This window comes from Macrotis lagotis, chromosome 7 (genome assembly GCF_037893015.1).
Source record: "Macrotis lagotis isolate mMagLag1 chromosome 7, bilby.v1.9.chrom.fasta, whole genome shotgun sequence".
NCBI classification, from domain to species: Eukaryota; Metazoa; Chordata; class Mammalia; order Peramelemorphia; family Peramelidae; genus Macrotis; species Macrotis lagotis.
The window spans coordinates 26,149,541-26,166,548 of record NC_133664.1 but is presented as its reverse complement, the minus strand read 5'-3'; the positions used below and the strand labels follow the sequence as shown (position 1 = coordinate 26,166,548).

The 17,008-nt window shown below is 39.6% G+C and overlaps 1 protein-coding gene across 6 annotated transcripts in view; it reads right to left on the bottom strand.

Moving 5' to 3' along the window:
* The window catches only part of NEK10 (NIMA related kinase 10), a 215,938-nt gene that overhangs the window by 31,464 nt on the left and 167,466 nt on the right, over nt 1-17,008 (bottom strand). For 4 of the 6 annotated variants that reach the window (XM_074195662.1, XM_074195665.1, XM_074195664.1 and 1 more), the window contains 5 exons: nt 14,062-14,245; nt 13,893-13,979; nt 11,751-11,805; nt 4,383-4,420; nt 4,122-4,262 (listed from right to left, as the gene is read on the bottom strand). In XM_074195662.1, coding sequence (XP_074051763.1) covers nt 4,122-4,262; nt 4,383-4,420; nt 11,751-11,805; nt 13,893-13,979; nt 14,062-14,245 — 505 coding nt within the window. The remainder of the gene's footprint in view (nt 1-4,121; nt 4,263-4,382; nt 4,421-11,750; nt 11,806-13,892; nt 13,980-14,061; nt 14,246-17,008) is intronic. The other 2 variants (XM_074195667.1, XM_074195668.1) reach the window with 1 other exon arrangement.

Here is a 17,008-nt window from a genome sequence, read left to right as displayed (position 1 = left end):
TCAGGGATAAGATTTGAGGTCAGTTCTTTCCCACATCCAAAGACAGCATCTTCTCCATTGTAGCCCACTGCCTTCCTATCTCTTTTCCCCGACTGTACCCCACACACTATAAGCATGCAATGAACTCCTGCAAAGGCAGTCAAGCAAATATTTGCCAAGGAGGGACTCAATTTTTCTCCTGGCCAAAAAAAAAACCCTATAATGAACCATATAGGAAGTCAAAGTTTAAGTTTCAGAATTATAGTATATAAATCAAATTATCAGTTTAGTAAAGACTAATGAATTTTCCCAAGACTGCTTTAAAATTAATAAGATGTATCTATGTGCAAAATAAATCAGCCAAGTAAATGGACTGGCTTAAAAGAAGTTAGGCAGGAAACCAAAATGGCATTCAATAAACTGCCTCCTCTCTTCTACCTTAGCTTCTTTGATAAGTCTCTATGGAATAATCTACTGAGGAAAAATTTAAATGCATTTGCACTGAGATGCTGAGCCCTGAACACCATAATTCTTGCATCATATTAATAGCTAATATTTATATGTGCTTTAAATGTTTAAAAAGTTTAGAGGTAAATTATAAGAAAAATAATGACAATAATTTAGCAGGAAGCTGAGAGGACATTTATAAAACTCATTCTCTCTTCTACATTAATTTTTTTGATAAATCTCTATGGAAAAATCATTATGGAAAAGTTTAAGTCAAATCTGAAATTATTTCATGGAGCCCTTAATGCTGTAATACTGGTTTCCTAACAGCTGACCTTTATACTGTGCTTCAAGGTTTGAAAAATTCTGTATCTAGTCTATCTCATTTTGGGGTCATAACATTGTGATGTAGGTGCTACAAATTGGACTTTCTCCATTTTACAGTGAGGCCTACAGAGGCAGAGGCAAGATTCTACTTAAGCCAGGTCACTGGGAGTCCAGGGCCAGCATTTGGGGCAAATTGTCACCTTCTGATAAGCTAGACGCCATCCCTTCTGAAGCTAGCAAGTGTCCAAGGGCTCTGCCAGTCCCAAATCCAGGGGTGTTTCCAATACTTTTGCTGTGGCGGACCATGGGATCAACTTGCATGATCTCCTAGATATGGAGTGGAGACCCCCGAGCTCGAGTCCAGTTCACCTGCTCAATGCCAAGTCTTCTCCCCTTGGCCAAGTCTCTTCTACACTAGGGACTGCCAGCGTCACATATGTAGAATGACCTTAAGTCCCTCCCTGCTTCATTGCTTTGAGTATGACCTCGTATCCCAAAGGTGAGACCATGTGGAATAGTTTCAATTTGGTATTCCAGGAAACACGTCCTCTTACATGGGGAAAACACAGAATATATATGTGTGAGTGTATAAATATATATTGATCTTCATATATTAGTTGGGATTAGTTGAGGCTTCTTACAGATATGTGACCTTTCTAAGACTCGGTACACTTGTTATAGAGGGCTTTTCTTGGCAGAGATACTGGAGTGGTTTGCCATTTCCTTCTCCAGTTCAATTTACAGATGAAGAAACTGAGGCAAGCAGGTGAAGTGACTTGTCCAGGGTCATACATCTGGTAAGTGCCTGAGTCTTCCTGAGTCCATTAGGGCACCTGAGAGTCCAGACAAGTTACAAAGATGGTGCAATCCTGCTTATTTGAAGCAGGCAGATGCAGGCCGAGCTAGAAAGAGTTGGCCAAAGCCTGCAGCCCCGGGGGCTGATAATCCAGCCTGAAACAGAATGTTTCATTCATCTATCTTGATAGCACAGCATCATACCACAAGCAGGATGCTAAGAAGTGCTTAAAGCAATACACATTGCTGCTCACCACCAACTTTTAAAGTATTAAAGTTAGCAAACATGCACTTACTGAGCACCTACTGTGTATGGCGGGAGGGAGAACTATGCTAAGTAATGAGAATATGAAGAACAGTTCATAAAGGATAGTCTATTATCTAATTAGAGAAAAAAACAATTTGTTAACCCTGATTTTAGGAGAAATTGAGTCTTGATCTTATCTCATCTCTGCCTTAAGGACTATGGGGGCTGAAGCTTGGGGCCCTCGGGTTGTGTCATGGATGGCTGACACCTTATTTCACCATAATCAGAGACAGCAGGTGACCCGTTGAGTATCCATGGGACCCGACTTGATGCTACTCCAGTGTCCATGCTAAGCCTCCATGACCTTCTCGGAGGTCACTACTTGGGGTCCCCATCTCCAAGCTCACCCACTTTCAGGGGGCCACCACCCTACTTTGGGTGGGAAGGTGGCTCCATGGATAGATAGAGCAGCTGGAGACTTGGAAATCAGGAAGCCCTGAATTCAAATCCAGCCTCACACACTCACTAGTTCTGTGATCCCTACTGCCAGGGCTGCTCTGAGTATCAAATGAGACCATCATTGTGGAGGCTTGGCACAGTCGGGGCCTGGCCCACAGGAGCTCACAGGGAGCTTCCTCAGAGGTCTCCTGGTCTCTCTGCCCACCCCGATCCACCACCCACATAGCCACCAGCCATGTAGCCACCAAGCAGTTTTGCTAAGCAAGGGTCAAGCCACTGCTCTGATCAACAAACCATGCTGGCTCCTTAGTCCCTCTCTGGGGTCACATGGAAGCCTCACAGTCTGCATTCCAGCAAAATTAATCATGCCAGCCCAGGAGGCCCCAGCCCTGGGGCCCTCACCCTGGCTGTGCCCAGGCAGCTTCCTTTGCTTCTCAGGTCACATCCTGTAGAAAGCCTGCCCAACATGCCCACACCCCACCAAGAGCTGCTCCAGCTTTCCACCCCACCAATTAGCTTGCATTATTTCCTGCATATTTTATAAACAATACCCTGGTAGGAATAAGTGGTTCCTCTGATATATTCTAAGTTCCATCAAGGCAGGGCCTGTTTCATTGAGTCTTTGAGTACGAGTAGGAACCCTGGAGTCAACCAGCTAAGCCCACAGATAATGGCCCAGGCTTGGCCACAGCAGGAGCATAGTCAATGCTTCCTAATGATTACCTGAACTTCACCTCAGCAGGTAAAGGTAAATTAAATGATGACCTCAAAACACTCCAACCACGTATTGAGAGCGTTCAATATCCTAACTTGAAACCTATTCCAATGATCCTACTGAGCTACAACTATAACTAGTGTAAAGATAGCCCCAAACTGAAATCAGTTGTCCCACAACCCAATCCTGATAGGGTCAGTGCTCTTATCTGTAACATTTTCATGAAAGCAATATCTCACTCTACCAGTGGGAATAAAACTGACAAACCTGGGGAAAATATATCAATGTGTACATAAATTTATTTATATATATATAAATAGATTTCTATATTTATGTAAAAAATGTAATTATATACATATGTAACTATATGAATGATTATATGTTAAATAATATATAAATTTATGTTTTAATGCATTATATAAATCTATCTGCATATAAAAATTCTTTCTATAAATTCATTCATATTTATATGTAAGTTACATATAAATATATTCATATATGTATTTGTTAATATAAAGTACCATACCCATTCACCAACAAAATGGAATAATTCAGACTTTAGATCTTAGATTCAAGCCTCAAAGATAAAAATGTATCTTCTTTATTTTAATTTCAGGACTTCTTAAGCATTATTTTGTGGCCCTTGTAAACAGAAGGAAACATTCATATCCTCAAATCATTGGCATGAACAATCCTATGTAAACATCCATGAGGACTTGAAAATTCCTGAATTATTGAGGATATAGATACTGTATTCAAATCTAAAAGGACCAGTAATAATACCTATCAGACTAGTAATAACAGATGGGGAAAGAGACCTTTCATTATGGCTATATAATATGAGCTTTGTCTATGTGGATTAAGAACACGTGGCTATAGCAGGTGTCCTTGAAAATGTCAATGGTTCAGCTGGTTAACATCCCCCCTTTATATGCCCCAAAGCATAAATGCAAATGATGGAGAAAGAACCTGTAATCTTTCCATCAAATAAGAACCCAGAAAGCCCCAGAACCCCCTCACTCCTTGCACTCATGGGGTCTTCCTGCTGTTCCTATTCAATGGCAGCTCAGGGATCTTTCAGATCCTTCTGGCCCAGCTACCATTCTGTGTTCTCCTACTGTTTGCTCAACGCCAACATGATCTAATAAATACCATGATCTTTGAGATTGCGAAGAATCACAGCTGGGAGGCTATGGGACTGCCACCCTGTCACTAACGAGGCCTCTATTTTCTTAACGTGGGCCCTGAACATGAGTGAGGGCACTTTCAGAAGCAGGTCAAGAGGCAGCAAAGCTGAAGGAATAAAAGGAGGAGAGACATCAAACTGCAATGTACTTGGAAGAGGCTTTTAAAAATGTTTATATGTGTGTGCAGACATATAGATATTACATAATTAGGTAAGGATAAAATTACCTGGTCTTGGTCTTGATCCTATTCCTCCAGTGTATTCCCTGAGAAAAAGAATAAATGTTTACAAATATGATATTCTAATGATGGACAGAACTGAGTTCTACCAAAGAAGAGGAAAGAACTCATTGACCAGTCACACTATGCTAAGAGAAGCCCCTAGAGAGTGGATGACCATTCAGGTTTGGTCCAACAGCTGATCCAAGTGCTCCTACCCCAGGCTTAGGTGCATCCTGCCCAGCCTTGATCCAAACTTCTTCACAGTGGCTGCTCACTCGCCACCCTCTTCATATACTCTTCCACCTCTTGCTCTGAGAATAGGAGTCTCTTGGTAAACACCATTATTCCTAGAAAGGACATGTCTTTCAACTGCCCTGGGTCTGCTCTCTGTGCCGGGGGTTCCCAGACCAAAACACCCTCCATGGTCAATAATCCTTCTATGTGAATGTAGGTTCTGAAGGACCAAGCTCTCTGGCTTTTGTGTTTGTACCCAAAGCAATGAACACAATATTGGCCACTTGGGAAGTATATTCATTCTTTTATTCTGGAATGGAGCATATGAAGGAGAATCAAATATCCCAAGCACCTGCCCAAAACATTGCTCCTTTAGGCATGTAATACAATGAGGTCATTTATAAAAAGCAAGGCCCCCAGATGCCCATCAATGAGGGAAGGGCTAAAGCAGCCATGGCACACGAATGGAATGGAATGTGGTTCTCCAGTATGAAACGAGGACTATGATAAACACAGAGAGGTGTGGAAAGAATCACCTGAACCAATACAAAGTTCAGAAAAATGGAAGCAGGAAAACAACATACCCATGCCCACAAGAATGGAAATAGAAAGAATATAAACAAAATTAAATACTACAAAAATCTAACAAGAGAAGAGCTAGCTAGGGGAGAGCATCTCTGCTTCTTTTGCAAAAAAGGGGAACTGTGGATATAGATATAACACTGCATCAGACTTTTTTGATATGTTGGTTAGTTTTGTTCAAGTGGTTTTTTCCCCTCTTTTTAATTCTTCATTAGAAATGATTACTATCTGGGAGGGAAAAAAAGCCAGGAGATACAGGGAAATGTAGGAGATGTAAAAAAAAAAAAAGGTTAAAAATAGAAATTGCATTAAAAAATATTACAACATTATAAACACTTAAGAATAACTCTTAGTTTTAAGAAAACATTAAAAATTTAAAATATACACACTCTTTTTACTGTGTCCAAAAACAAGCAACTAGAAGATAAATGATTTCTCAGGTCTCAAGAGTTGATTAATTCCAAAATCCCAGTCCTAATAACCTTGCTCCATGTTGTCATTCCTACCCCCAATTCTCCTCCCCATCCTGCCCTGATCCTTTGCCATTCCAGATTGTTTTTCCCATTTTATTAGTTTCCAGTAGATTTAATTTCTACCTTTGGGAGGTTTAGAGCATACCAAGTTTAGGACTTTAAAGGACCCCTGTGACATTTTTTACTTGAGACTATTTTGAAGCATGGACTTTTGAGTCAGAGGATCTGGGTTCAGATTTCTAGTCTGTTGATTTAACTATCACATTGAGCAATGGTATGAAGATGATAGCTTTTAAATACTTTTCTTTTGACTTTAATTTTCCCAATTATATGTAAAGATAATTTGCAACATTCATACCCCTTCCTCTCCACTCTAGGATAGCAAGTAATGTTATATATATCCAATCATGTTACACATATTCCCATTATTAGTCACTCTGTGAAAGAAGAATAAGAACAAAAAAGGGAAAAACTACAAGAAGGAAAAAGCAAAAAGCAAATTTTAAAAGGTGAAAATAGTTTGCTTTACTCTACATTCAGATTCCACAGCTTTCTCTGAATGTTGATGGCATTTTCATCACAAGTCTTTTAGAATTGTCTCTGATCACTAACTGCCAAAAGGAGATCTCATCACAGTTGTTCATCATATAAAGTGGTCAATCTTCTCCTGGTTCAGCTCACTTCACTCAGCATCAGTTCACATTAGTCTTTCTGTGTTTTTCTGAAATCTGCCCACTTCTGATAAACAATAATATTTTACTACATTTCTATACACCTTGCTCAGCCCGAGTTGATAGGCATCTATCTCTTCAATTTCCCATTCTTTGCCACCACAAAAAAAAGATCTCCTTTGATATTCTTATACATGTGGGTGTTTTCCACTTTTTTTATCTCTTTGGAATACAGACCTAATAATGGCATTGTTGGGACAAAAGTCTGCAATAGGATTATTGCCCTTTGGGCAGTTCCAAATTGCTCTCCAGAATGAGTAGATCAGTTCACAACTCCACCAATAGTGTAGCGACCCAGTTTTCTCACATCCCCTCCAATACTGATCATTTCCCTTTTCTGCCATATTAGTTAATCTGACAAATGAGGTGCACCTCAGAATTGTTTTAAATTGCATTTCCCTAATTAAAACTTAGAGTATTTTTTTCATATGACTAAAGACAGCTTTAATTTATCTGAAAACTGACTTCATATTCTTTGATCATTTAATAATTGATAAATGACTTGTATTCTTATATAAATTGATTCAGTTCTCTGTATATTTTAGAAATTAGAAACACTGGCTGTAAAAATTGTTCCTCAGCTTTCTGTTTTCCTTCTAATCTTGGCTGTACTGATTTTGTTTGAGTAAAACCTTTTCAATTTAATGTGACTTCTAAATTAGTCAGTTTGTGTTTCATAGTGTTCTCTATCTCTTCTTTGGTCATAAATTTTCCATCTCTCCATAGATCTGACAGATAAATGATTCCTTGCTCTTTCTAATTGGCTTTTGGTACGACCCTTTAGTTCAATATTTTTTCAAGTAATTTGATCATGTTGGCCTTGACATTTCACTTCAATACTACAAATACTCATTTATACAAAGAAAACAATTTTAAATCCTTCTTTAATGATGATTAGGGATTTCTTTTTTCTCATAATTACTTAATTTTTTTTAGGTTTTTACAAGGCAAATGGGATTAAGTAGTTTGCCCAAGGCCACACAGCTAGGTAATTATTAAGTGTCTGAGACCAAATTTGAACTCAGGTACTCCTGACTCCAGGGCCGGTGCTTTATCCACTGCGCCACCTAGCCGCCCCTACTTAATTTTTTTGAAAATTCCTTTTTCCTGAGAATTAACTTAATTCTTGAAAATTCCTTAATTCCTGAGAATTTCCTGGGAATTAACTAACTTCTAAACTTATATGAATAATCTCATGGAGAGGTAGTGCTTGAAGAATGGACAATGGACATTATTATGGTTTCTTAGTTTTAATCAACTTTTAACTGGGTTCTAATCATTTGCAAATAGAAATTACAATGAAAAGCACATGAGCAGGGATATGTACTTATTATATTAATTGGAAGATAATTCAGTCACCTGGAATTAAAAAATGAAGGATAAATAAAATTTTAAAAATGTGATTCAAAGTAGCTTCACTCAACATTAAAAATGTATGGTTGACCGTGAGATGGACTCAGCTGCACAGTATGGCAACACAGAGAACGTCAGTCTTGAAAAAAACTGCAGCATTTTTAATTCAGTCAATATATTAAGTTTGTAGTGCACAGATCCTGATTGCTAGGACAAGCAGGTGGAGGAATATGAAAGCAAAGGACCATGAATTGGAATGATGCATTCAAAAACAATTTGCTTAGGAAGAGCTGAAATGACCTTTGGCTGAATCTGAGCTCATTTCCTGGTCTGAGAACAGAGCAGATTAGACAACTTAATGAGATTTTGATAAGATTTGTGATTTCATGAATTTCATGAACTCTCAGCTAGGAAATTCCAATGCAGACTGGATGTAGATTGATCTGTATTCATCAATACACAGTAGTCAATCTGTCTTTTAGAGGACCAAAGGTAGGAATTGCTGATGAAAAAATGAAAGGGAGGAAGAGAGGAAGGGAGGAGAGGAGAGGAGGGAAGGAGGGAGGGAGGGAGGGATGGATGAAGGAAGTAAAGAAAGGAAAGGAAAAGGGAAAGGGAAAGAACAGGAGAGGAGATGGGAGGGGAGGGGAGGGAAAGGGAAAGAACAGGGGAGGGGATGGGAGGGGAGGGGAGGGAAGGGAAGGAGAGGAGAGGAAAGGAAAGGGGAGGGGAGGGGAGGAGAGGAGAGGAGAGGAGAGGAGAGGAGAGGAGAGGAGAGGAGAGGAGAGGAGAGGAGAGGAGAGGAGAGGAGAGGAGAGGAGAGGAGAGGAGAGGAGAGGAGAGGAGAGGAGAGGAGAGGAGAGGAGAGAGAGAGAGAGAGAGAGAGAGAGAGAGAGAGAGAGAGAGAGAGAGAGAGAGAGAGAAGGGAAGGAGAGAGAGAGAAGGGAAGGAGAGAGAGAGAGAGAAAAGGAGGGAGAGAGGGAAGGAGGGAGGGAGGATAGGGCGGAAGGAAGGAAGGTTGGTTTTAAACCTTAAAAACATTATGTAAATATCAGTTATTTTTAGCTAACAACCCCCTCATCTTTTATTTTGTTTTGTTTGTGGAGGATGGCAATGGGTTTATGTGACTTGCCCAAGATCACACTGATAGGTAATTATTATGTGTCTAAGGTCACATTTGAACTCAGGGCTGGTGCTCTACCCACTATCACCTGGCTGCCTTCATCTTAAAGAGGGACACTGTGATTTGCCTTAGTCACGTGAGATTTGAAATCAGCTCCTATGTCTCCAGGACTCTTTCCTCTCCACCATATTCCCAAGTGCTATGCATGGCATTACAAGTGAAAATTAACAAATTGGGTTTGAAGATCATAACACAATGGCACCAGAAACAAAGAAATAATAAAGCCTCCAATTTCAGCTTGTTCATAGAGAAAGCATAAACTAGGTGATTCTGACTATGGCCTGGTGATGAATTTTCCTGTTGACTGTACAGATAAGTTAAGGTGGTTCTAAGCAAGCAAAGACAAATTGGCTCAGTATGACTAAAATTAGAATACAGATTATGAGAAAAATAGGCAGAACAGATGATGGGGGAAAGCTCTGAGAAAAGCAGCAGCAGCTGTTAATGAAAGGCAGAGATCACAAAAGGGTCCTGCAGTTATACCTGCAAAAACTGAATTGAAGTCATCTTTAAATCCAAATGCTAAACACATCTGCATGCAGATATGCAGATAAAGTCAACAGAGGAAGAGCTGTAAACCCACCATGAGATCTTAGCTACTGAAAACCTTGGACCACTCAAAGCTGCCTGCTCCCTGTGACCTGTTACCATGGCAACAGGATGCAGGCAGGCGTGGAGAAACCTTGTTGCCTAAGCAACAGGACAAGGGAAAAACCAGGGGCTTCAAGCTCACAGCACTAGCCAAGAGATTGCAGGCTAAGGGATGGCTCTCATTTGAGCTCTCTCTCTCTCTCTCTCTCTCTCTCTCTCTCTCTCTCTCTCTCTCTCTCTCTCTCTCTCTCTCTCGCTATTTTGCTCCCTGGTCCACCGCAGGACTCCTGTTCACCATTGCTTCATTTGTAAAAGTAACATATGGTGAGTTCCTTTTATGTTCAAGGCATTGTTATAAAAATGCATAAGCCAGAGTCCCTGCATACAAAGAATTATGACTGTGTAGGGGAAAGGGGGAGATAAGACATGTAGGAATAAATGTAATACCAAGTTAAGTTGATGGGTTCATCAGAGAGGTGGCAAAGATGTGCTCTAAATGTTCCAAGTTGGGAGAGATTATTTCTGGATGGGAGAGCTGGTGAAGGCTTCACAAATACAATAAGATTAGATTTAATCTATCAGTTAAAGCTACCAATGATCTCTTAATTGCCAATTCCACTGAACTGGAGGTAACTTCCTTTTTGAAACCTTATGATAACTCTCTTGGTTCTCCTAGCCATGTGACTGCTTCTAATTAGGTCCCTCTGAAGAACCAGGCTTCTTATCATGCCTCCCTAACTATGGATAACTCCCCTAGGATCTGTTCCAGACCCTTTTCTCTCTCGATTTTCTTTTTCTTGGTGGCTTCATTAGTCACCTAATTATCACTTTTTTTGCTGATGAGTTTCAAGTCTACACATCTAGCCCAAGTCTTTTCCCTGAATTCTAGCTATTCATCACTTCCCCCTGAAAGCTTCACAAGCAAGACAAAATGAACATGTCAAAACAGACTAAACATCTTTCCTCCTAACCCTCACCCCTTCTAGACTTGTTCCATCTGTCCCAAGCACCACCATCCCTCCAGTTACCAATCTTTGCAACCTCATTGTCACCCTCGACTCTTCATTCTCAGAGTCAATAAGCTGAACAATCTTATTTCCATCCCCATCTCCACTGATCCAGCTTCAGAGTCCCATCAGACCTATAGTTCAATGAGTTACTGAAACTACTTTCCTTTCTGATACAAAGATGAGTTTGTCCTACTCAAAATGCTGAAGGGTAGGCATTTGATTCATTCCTCCATTTCATTTAAGGCTGTTTTATGGGGGACGAGCTGTTTTTTTCCTGCCTTTGGGCCTTCAAAAGCTTATGAGGAACTTGCAATTAAGTGCACTATAAGTTCTGACTTTGATGCTGAAAATAAATGTGAATTGACAAGCAATACATATAATGAATTGACCATGTTACAAAACTGGGCTTCAGTTTCCAATCCTAGCTGCTACCATATCATTGTTACAAGGGATGCTCCAAGGTACAAAGTGAGCTTTTTGTCTTCTGTTGATTCAGGAAGGCAATTACTGCTCTTTACACAGTTGGCTCCTCAAGGACTTAGCTAGTGACAAACAGTTCACATAATTCAAGATAGGGTAGCTTTATGATCTATTGTAGCAATAGAATTTCTTTAATCTAGATTGTTCTACAGGTGATAAAGGAGCTGTTTTTTAGCTCTTTTTATAAAATGAAGACTCCTGGGCAATTCAAAGACCGATTCCCTACAATAAGTACCTTAATTCAGATATTAGGTCATCACAAATTCAAGGAAGGGTATTATTCTTTATGATCATGGTAGCAAAAGAAATTTTTTAATCTCGATTGTTCTACATGAAATAAAGGAGTTGTTTTTGGTTCATTTTATAAAATAAGAATTCTGGGCAATTCAAAGACCTTTTCCTTACAATAATATCTTAATAAATTCAGATACTTGGTCATTACAAATTAGCACAAACCTATACTTGAATGACTTATTTTCTCCTTTCAGATAAGAATACCTGTTTTCTACAAACCTCTTACAACTACCCTCTGAAAACATTCTTTTAATTTCAAGTGCTGAAATTAAAAGAATGTTTTCAGAGGGTGGTTATATGAATAGTTATATGAATAAGTCAACATGATAAGTCCTAACCTCCTATATTAACATGGGCATATTTTTCTCCAGTAGTCAGCCCACTTAGCAATAGCCTGACTTTGCAAAGCTTAAACTATTTCCAACAGCTAAAGTTTTACTGACCTTCCATGAGATTGCCTTTCTCCTCCAGAAGCACTGAAACTTCGTTTTAATATGCCTGAAACAAATGTATGCACAGAATAGAAATTACATTTTCTTCTATAAAAAGATGCTTCATATTTGAATAGAATTAGATTTCTATTTTCCAGAATTTCTGTTATGTGATCAATTTAAAATACTGGAAAGATTTTTAAAAGCATAAAATAAAAGCAGGGAAAATAGGACATAAGAACAAAATCATTTACTAGCATTTTAAAGTAAATTTTTAACACATTGGTTTTGCAATAGAATACCTCTTTGGGGAGTTCTAAAGATATAAAGTACTTTGCTCACTATAGTTCATGAGGAGAGTAGTTCGAGTATTATTATGCAAGATTTACAGATGGGAAGGCCCCATTATGGTTAATTTCTTTTTGCCCATGGTTGCACAACTAATAACTGTCAGAGATAAGATTCAAGCTCAGGTTCCCCTGACTAAAAGATAATCTTACTTAAATCTTTTAAGCATTGTACCAAAATATAACAAAGGAGCAGAGAGTAAACAAAGGAAAAAAAATAAAAAATAATTGAAGCTAAAGAAAAAGGAGAAGCACAAAAAAGAAAATCAAAAAGAACAGACAAAAGAAAATAAACTAAATTTATTTGACAGTGAAGTGACATGGGGATGGGCATAAAAAGGCAGCATCATTCCACATAAGATAATCATTTTAAAATCCAGGTTGAGAATGAGCTAAGCACACAGAGCTTAGAATGACTGTCTTACAATGCTTCCTGCTTAGCAACAGTAGACAAAATTAATTCGTTGTATCCAATTCCTTTGCAAATATTTCCATTTGAAGCACTCAATACTATTAAGCAGAGGTATCATATGCAGCCCAAGCAGATTAAAATGAAATTGGAAATATTTAACAAAATTAATTAAAATACAGTAGAATTTAGATAATCTTAATATGTGATTTCTAAATCTACATGATGTCTATTTCTACTTGAGTTGGTCACCAATGCTGTAAGCAATAGTTTTGTATCAAATGGTGTATATCATGCTTTGAATCGAAGCTTGTGCACATTTGAAAAGACTTTATTTTTCCACTAGCTTCTTCCTGATTTGGTGTCTTGGGACAGGAAGGGCTTCAATGACCTATCTGTGAACGGACTTTGGAAACTCTACCCAGCAGTGTAGGTGCGTGCACATTGGCCAAGCCCAATAGGGCTCAGGGGATTGATACATCCTGGCAGTTTTACTATTAAATTCTATTTAGATGAAGTGAAGAACCCATCATGCCTAGTGGGGAGATGAGCTCTGCAAATAATTCATCACATATTACAAAAGTGTGGCTCCAAATGGAGCTTCAATGGATACATGAAAACTTCCAGAATCAGTTGTGCAAGTTTATGGACATACAGATCACCTTTTGGGCTACTGGAATAATGCAGTTAGGAACAGCAAATGGCAGAAAGGAGAGGCAAAGATCAGCTGGGTTCCTAAGAAAGACAATTACAATTTCCTTTTGGATCATGTCCTTGATTTACTCATTGACTCAGTCCTCTATAAGGGCAATATATATTAACAGTAAAATTCACTAGAAAACAATGACCCAAGCTAATAATTGTTGTGATCAAAATTAGGCTAGCTCCTGATCCAGGATGGATAGTAAGATTACTTAATGTTTCCATGACAGTTCCTGTATTTACTGGTGGAAATAGTCAAAATCCCACTTTAAGCTGGGGCAACACAATGATAATGTGATGACTGGAACACTGGACAAAAGAGATCTATTTTGCCATTCTTCTTGTCCCAAGGCAGCAGAGTGGCACAGTGGGCAGATGGCTGGGCCCCAAGTCATGAAGACACAGGTTCAGAACCAACCTCAATCACCTACCAGTTCTGGGCCCCTGAGCAAGTCACTGAATTTCTATCTGTCTCTATCTCCTCAAATGTCAAACGGGATAAGACTAGCACCGACCTTATAGAATGGTTATGAGGATCAAATGAAACTTTCTTTGTCAAACACGACCTTGCCCAGCATATAATAGCTCAATATGTGTTTGTTCCCTTCCCTTTGCCCCAGGGAAAGGGGCAAAGGGAAGGGAATTCATCAGGTCAGAATTTGCCGTTGGAAATGATGGAATGGCTGAGAGGCTTACCAAAGGTTGACTCTTTCAAGGGGCTTGAGCTTGAGTTGCTGGAGTTGTCTGAGATGTCGAGTTCGTCATCTAATTCTGAATATATGTCTGTACAACGAGAGGAGATAAGAGTAAATTGTGGAAGAGAAAGCCAGAGAACTGACAGCTGCATTGCTGAGGATGCCCTCACCTTTCTCAATGTTCTCCAAGTTGAAGTGGTCATCTGACAAGATTTCATCACAGGTTCGGTCTTCATCTTTCCCACAGGGTGCCTGAAAGCTCTCCAGGGGGAGGTCAGCACTTTCAGAAAACTCACTTTTCAAGCTGGCTCCACCGCTGCTGCTGCTGCTCAAGCTGGCCTTCTCAAAGTTCTCCTGAAAAGCAAAATACAAGCTGATGGGTTTCTTTAATGAGCACTCTCCCAAGGGAGAATGTGGGACAAAAATCATTTCTAAAAGCATTCTCAGCTTGCACCAACTCAAAGCCGGTTCCATCCTTCCCCCCTCTAGGCTCCCTTAGCTCTCCAAACTTCTCCTTAACATCTCTTCCTTGCCCACATCCCTCAGCGGCTGTTTTCTTCACCATCTATCCCTGGAAGTCTGCAATGGAGCGAACTGGATCTACCATATATTTAATCAAGACTAGGCATTCACTGTGGCAAGGAAATAATTTGTTTGCAACTAGTGAGCCTTCAGTCAGAAAGACTCAGTTCAAATCCAACTTCAGATACTTACTAGCTGTGACCCTGGGCAGGCCACTAAACCTATCTCTAAAATGGTGATAATAATAGTACCTTCTTCCCAAGGCTACTGTGAGGCTCAAATGAGATAAAATGTGTAAAGAAAAAAACAAGTACTTAGCACAATGCTGAAGCATATAAACCCTTACTCTCTGCTACCTTCCCTTTGACCTCTTTCACACTTAGCACAAATGCTGTTACTCCCTTCTCCAAACCCCAACTTCCTCTAAACTGCTTTAATGAGAAAATGAAGGTCATCCAATGTGAATTCTTTCAATGCCCACCCCCTTCAATCTTTTAATTTCCTTAATTTACTTACCCATTTCCTTTCCTCCAGTTTTAGAAGAGATAAATCTCATTCCTTGCTAAAAACTAACCCTTCCATCTAAAGATACCCTTGATCCTATTTCCTTCTGCCTTATCCTTAACTTTGCTCAACCATTCACTTCTCTCAAGTCAGTATTGATAAAATCTCTTTCCCTACTATTCCGGCCCCTGCCCACATTCTACATCCAGCCTGCAGTCATGTCAAAATCTTCCCAATAGAGGCTGCCTAATTGCTCTCCAACTACTGTTCTATTTTTCCCCTAAATTAGTGAACTCCTAGGAGTGGTGGCTCACTGCCCCCCTTTTGGTACCACCCTCTTGTTTCTTGTAAATTTTGTAATCTGACTTCCTACCACTTTTAAAGTTCTCTCAAAAGTGATAGTGTGCTATGGCAGAAAGGAGAGGCAAAGATCAGCTGGGTTCCTAAGAAGGACGACTACAATTTCCTTTTGGATCATGTCCTTGATTTACTCATACATGGGCATGCCCCCAAGGTTTGTCTAAGAACTTCTTTTTTCTCTCTTGGTGATCACATCTAAAAATCCCAGAATGACTGAAGTTATCCATGCCTTAATCAAAACCCCTTCAATGACATAGTTAACAAATGGTCATCCAACTTTTGTTTGGAAATCTCTAGGGAGGGGAAGGCCCCTTCAAGCTTTTTACATAAGAAGGCTAACTCTATATTCATCATGAATCCCAGCCATCTCCTCCATCAGCTTCAGTTAAATACCTCTTTGTAGACAGCTCCTGTAGCGACATTGAGAGCTCACCCATAGTTCCAGGCCAGTATTTCCAACTGACTCCTGGCTATTACTTAGATATCACAAAATGAATATATCTAAAATTGAACTCATTGCCTTCCTTCTTCAAACTGGAGTCATTCCCCCCACCTGTCATGACCACCCCCCCCACAATTCCAGGCAGTTTCAACTATAGACTTTTATAATATCTCTAATGATGGAGGTTTTTCCTTTTTATCATCCCCAACATAGTTTGGGGGTCTCCTCCTCCTGGTCTCATCTACACTAATTTTATAGCACCAGCTCATCCTGATTGCAACCTATTCTCAATAATGTTGCTCCAATAATGACCCAATATGCTTCTATGATAGTTCCATTTCTCTACATAATATCTTTCAAGAGTTCTCTCAGTGCAATCAATAAAATTTCAATTATCAAAAAAAAGAACCAATGCCCTAGTCAATGGCATTGAAGATCCACCATCATCTGGCTCTAAATCTTTTCTTTTTCTCTAAGATGTAAGCACTAGAAACTGCACATGGCTGTTTCTTAAAACTGCACAAACAAATAAGAACATAAAGAATGGCTCTGAACAAGGTTGAAGTCTTCTAGAGGAAGCCCAGTAGACAAGCTAAGGAGACAAGGCATTCCTTGTTTAGAACAAAGGGTCACTTAATTCTTTCCCCACTTGTCTCATCGGACTCATGTTTACAAGTCTTGCTTTGCAGTGACTCTGAGAATCATCACTGAGGTGATATGAAAATAGTCATGCAAGAGTCTGATAGCTAAGACACTTCCAGGATTCCAGAAGAGGCAGAAAGAGTGGAGGGGCAAAAGGCCAAAAAACAGCAAGGAGGGAGGGAGGGAGGGGGAGAGAGAGAGAGAGAGAGAGAGAGAGAGAGAGAGAGAGAGAGAGAGAGAGAGACAAAGAGACAGAGAGAGGGAGGGAGGTATAAGTAAAGAGAAACATTTTAACCAATTGTCTCACTTCCTCGTCTCTTATGATGAATGGCCACCTTCACCTGTCATGCTTCATGCTCCAGTTTACTTGAGAAAAGTGGCCGACCACTAGGTTTTATTTCAAATGTCCATAATTGTGATAAGTTTAGTTTAAAATAAAGTCACTGAAAAGTACATTTTAAAATACATATATAAATGATAAACAGGGAAAAGATATATAACCTCATGCCCATAAAGGTAAGGAAAGCCCCCTACCAATAGAGGTTAGCACACTCTCCGCAATCCAAATACTTGGAGAATTGCTCAAAGTGCAGAGCTGTGCCTAGGATCCCACATCTAGTCTGTGTCAGATCCAGGACTCAAAGATA